The 3467-nt window shown below is 36.6% G+C and overlaps 1 protein-coding gene across 1 annotated transcript in view; it reads left to right on the top strand.

Annotated features, from left to right (window-relative positions):
- Positions 1-3467, top strand: part of Sycp1 (synaptonemal complex protein 1) — a 154773-nt gene that overhangs the window by 139352 nt on the left and 11954 nt on the right. The window contains 1 exon segment of the mRNA XM_004648982.2: positions 1637-1771. Coding sequence (XP_004649039.1) covers positions 1637-1771 — 135 coding nt within the window.

Genomic DNA, 3467 nt, shown 5'->3' with positions numbered 1-3467 from the left:
TCTGCCTGTTTACAGCCTCCCAAGAGCTGGGATTACAGGTGTGCACCACCACATCCAGTCTCAATTGCTGTGCCCCAGGGGTGGGGCTGGCATGACAGGCCCCGGGATTGAACCCCTGGCTCCTACACCTGCTTGCAGGCATTTTAATCCACTGAGCTATTTGGCCAGCCCATAATATGTATTTTTATGTGGACTTCTTTAATTTAGTATTGTTTATGGGACTTATCTATATTTTTGCTTCAATTTGTACTTTTTATTTTTTACTTCCATATAGTACTCCATTATGTGATGATCACAGTTTATCCAACAGTATTGTTAAGAAACATTTGGGTAGTTTCCAGGATGGACTCTGTTACTGTGACACAGTGTATCAACCATTACAATCCACCCCTTGTCAATTTAACTGCCACACACAATTCTTTAAAAACAGTTTCCAGATGCAAAGACATGCTTATCATTTCACAATTTGAAGTTTGTAAGTTTAATTGTTAAGAGACAGTATTAAGTCTATCAGAGTTATATTACATTAGATCCATAACATTCTGCTCTGACTCCCTGAAGACCCATGCATATTTGTTTATGTAAAAAGGTCTTTACTCTTAAGAGTTACCAAAGTCCTCACAGCTTTAGCATTTCTGGAAAGTTCAAGTCCCAAGTCTCTTTTGAGATGTAAGGCAAACTTATCTGTAAGCTCTTATACAAATGAAAAGCTAAACACTTCCCACATTTCATGGCATAAGATATTGTCCTTCCAAAAGTTACAAACAGAAATGCAAAGGATTGGGTGGGACCAAAGCAAGTCCAAATCCAGCATGACAGACATTAAGTCCTGCAATTCCATGTGCAACCTTTAAAGCAATCTGTGACAGGTTGTGAGCTCCAAAGGGCTTGGATAGGTCCACCCCTATGGTATTCTTGTGGTAGTGGCTCCCCTGACTCCTTTCTTAGACTTTCTCTGCTCCCTTTTTGTGGATTTCTTTAGATGATCCATGTTTCTGGCTTTCCCAAACTTCTGAGGTCTTCACTGTACCTTTGCCTTCAACCTCATAGCTTCACACACTGCCCTGTTAGGGTCACAGTGCCTGGCTGACCAGGCCTTCTGAAATTGGAGTGGAAGCCCTCTTAACTTCGTAATTCTTGTGTTCTGTATACACGTAAAATCAACACCACGTGGATGATGCCAGAGTCTGTTGCCATGTGGAGTCATAGTTAGGTCCTCCTCTCTCTTGGGTGTTGGGAAAGAGAGCCTGAGTTGCTGGGCAGTCGGAATCCAGTTCTGAGGAACAAATTTCCTCTGCTGCTGCCATTTTGGAACATGATGCTTTGTGGCTTTCTTCTCAGAGCAGTGTTTCACTTTTGCAGTTTTGAGGCTACAAAGGGTGGAGACTTGCTTCTGCTGTGATGCCCTCAAGCCATCTTTTATATTCTATTCTTTGTCAGCAATCGAGATCTCAGATCTATAGTACTAAATAGATACTACTGTATCTATCTACTACTTTGTAGTCCAAAATTTCTTGCCAAATATTTGCCAGATGTTTCTACTAAAGACTCACATTGTCATGAAATGATTTATTGAATTCTTTACTAATAATAAATTTATATTTGAGACAATATATTCCTTTTTATTTTTGGATAGGCATATACAGTGAAGACACCAACTAAACTGCAAATACAACGAAGAGAAGAAAATAAAGCTGTTGGAGAAAATAAAAAGAGAAAAGTCTTTGAATTTGATGCTAATTCAGACAGTTCAGAAGCTACTGATCTTTGGGTAAAAATATAATTATTATTTGTTTGCATCATTTATATGCATTATATCTTGACTTATCTATATTACAGGCACATAATATTTAACATTGCAATACTGAAATAAAGTAAAGCTGTCCTGTAACACAGAATTCTTTGCTTTTGTAACATTTTAGAGAAATTGGGGCTCAAATAATTTCTTTGTGAATTTCATAAGACATGGGATTTGAAAATATTTGATTTAGCTTAGTTGGCGTATGAGATGATTAATCATTATGTTTCTGTCTGAGTTTTATAAAGGAAATTTTACAAATGTCTAAAAAATAAAGGTAGGGCAGATAATTTAATCTTGCTAAGGCCAAATCTGTTATTAATAGCCCCTCTGATTTTTGCTTATTATGTTATTTTATAAAAGTTATTGATATTTATGTCAAAGTATTGGTCAATACCTGTAATATTTCTCTTCTTCTAAGGAGTTACTGTTGTAAGGACATCATGTTAAAGGAAAGTGTTTCTTCTAACGCCACGTGACTCTGTTTATTCCCTGTTCATACATGCCAGTATTTTCTGAAGGCATGATGAAGAATTATTGAGAATAGTTAGATTTATTTAATTTAAAAACATTAAGATTACTATATCAAATGGTGCAGTGTACCAAAAATTCTTAATGACAAAATTCCATTAAGACTTTTTGTTTCATTATTTCCACATAAGATCTAGCAAGCCTCTTTTTTACTTTGGGAGCCTCTGTTTTTGTTTTGAAATAATGAGGAGAGCTGGGGATATAGCTCAGCAGCACATTACCTGCCTGGCAAGCACAGGGTCCTGAGTTTAATTCCCAGTAACAAAAACAAGGAGCTGAAGTCTTAAAAGCTTAATTAATAATAGTTAATTTAGGGCTGGGGAGATAGCTCAGTAGAATAAATGCTTGCCTGGCAAGTGCAGGGTCCTGAGTTCAATCCCCGGTACCGCAAAAAAAAAAAAAAAAAAAAAAAAATTATTGAGTCTTCACTTTAGAACCTGTTTGTTTTATATGAGGTTGATCAAAAAACACAATGCTTAAGTTAAAATTTGTAATAGTAAAAGATTGTCATTAGTCCCTTTTAAAATTCTCTCATCCATGTCACTTTCTGAGAAAGTTCTGGAAGTTCTTTATCTTGAATGTTTTTAGGTATGCTGTTGTGGGTACCTTGATGTCCTAGATCAATTCAAATGTTTTCTTTTCATGGTCATTTGACTTTGAGGTAAAACCAGAAATTACATGGTGCCAGATTTGATGAATAAGTGGATGAGGAAATAGCATAGTGTTTTTATAAGCTTGCCTATCGATTGGATACCACTTTGCTGCATCATTTACTGTGTTTTGATCATACCTCATAAAGATACTAACTAGAGACTTCCAGAACTGCTTCAGAAAGTGGCTAGAATGATGCGATAAGTTTGAAATGAGGGAGAGTATATTTTGAAGAGGATTAATGACAGTGTGTCTTAATATAACTTTTTAAAAAAATTTAATCATTTACTATGTTTGTCTTCTCTTGTGGCTAGGACAAATCCCCAACACCCAAAATGAAGGAAGGAAAGGTTTATTTAGATCACAGTAAGTGAGGTTTCAGTATATACATGGCTGGCTCCATGGCAGAGTGGTACATGGCACAGAGCAGCCATTCATGGTGGTGGTAAAGAGCAAAGGGAGTGGCAGTAGTTTAGGCAGCTAGCTA

This window comes from Octodon degus, unplaced genomic scaffold (assembly GCF_000260255.1).
Source record: "Octodon degus isolate 3935 unplaced genomic scaffold, OctDeg1.0 scaffold00140, whole genome shotgun sequence".
Lineage (NCBI taxonomy): Eukaryota > Metazoa > Chordata > Mammalia > Rodentia > Octodontidae > Octodon > Octodon degus.
This window is presented reverse-complemented; position numbering and strand designations above follow the sequence as displayed.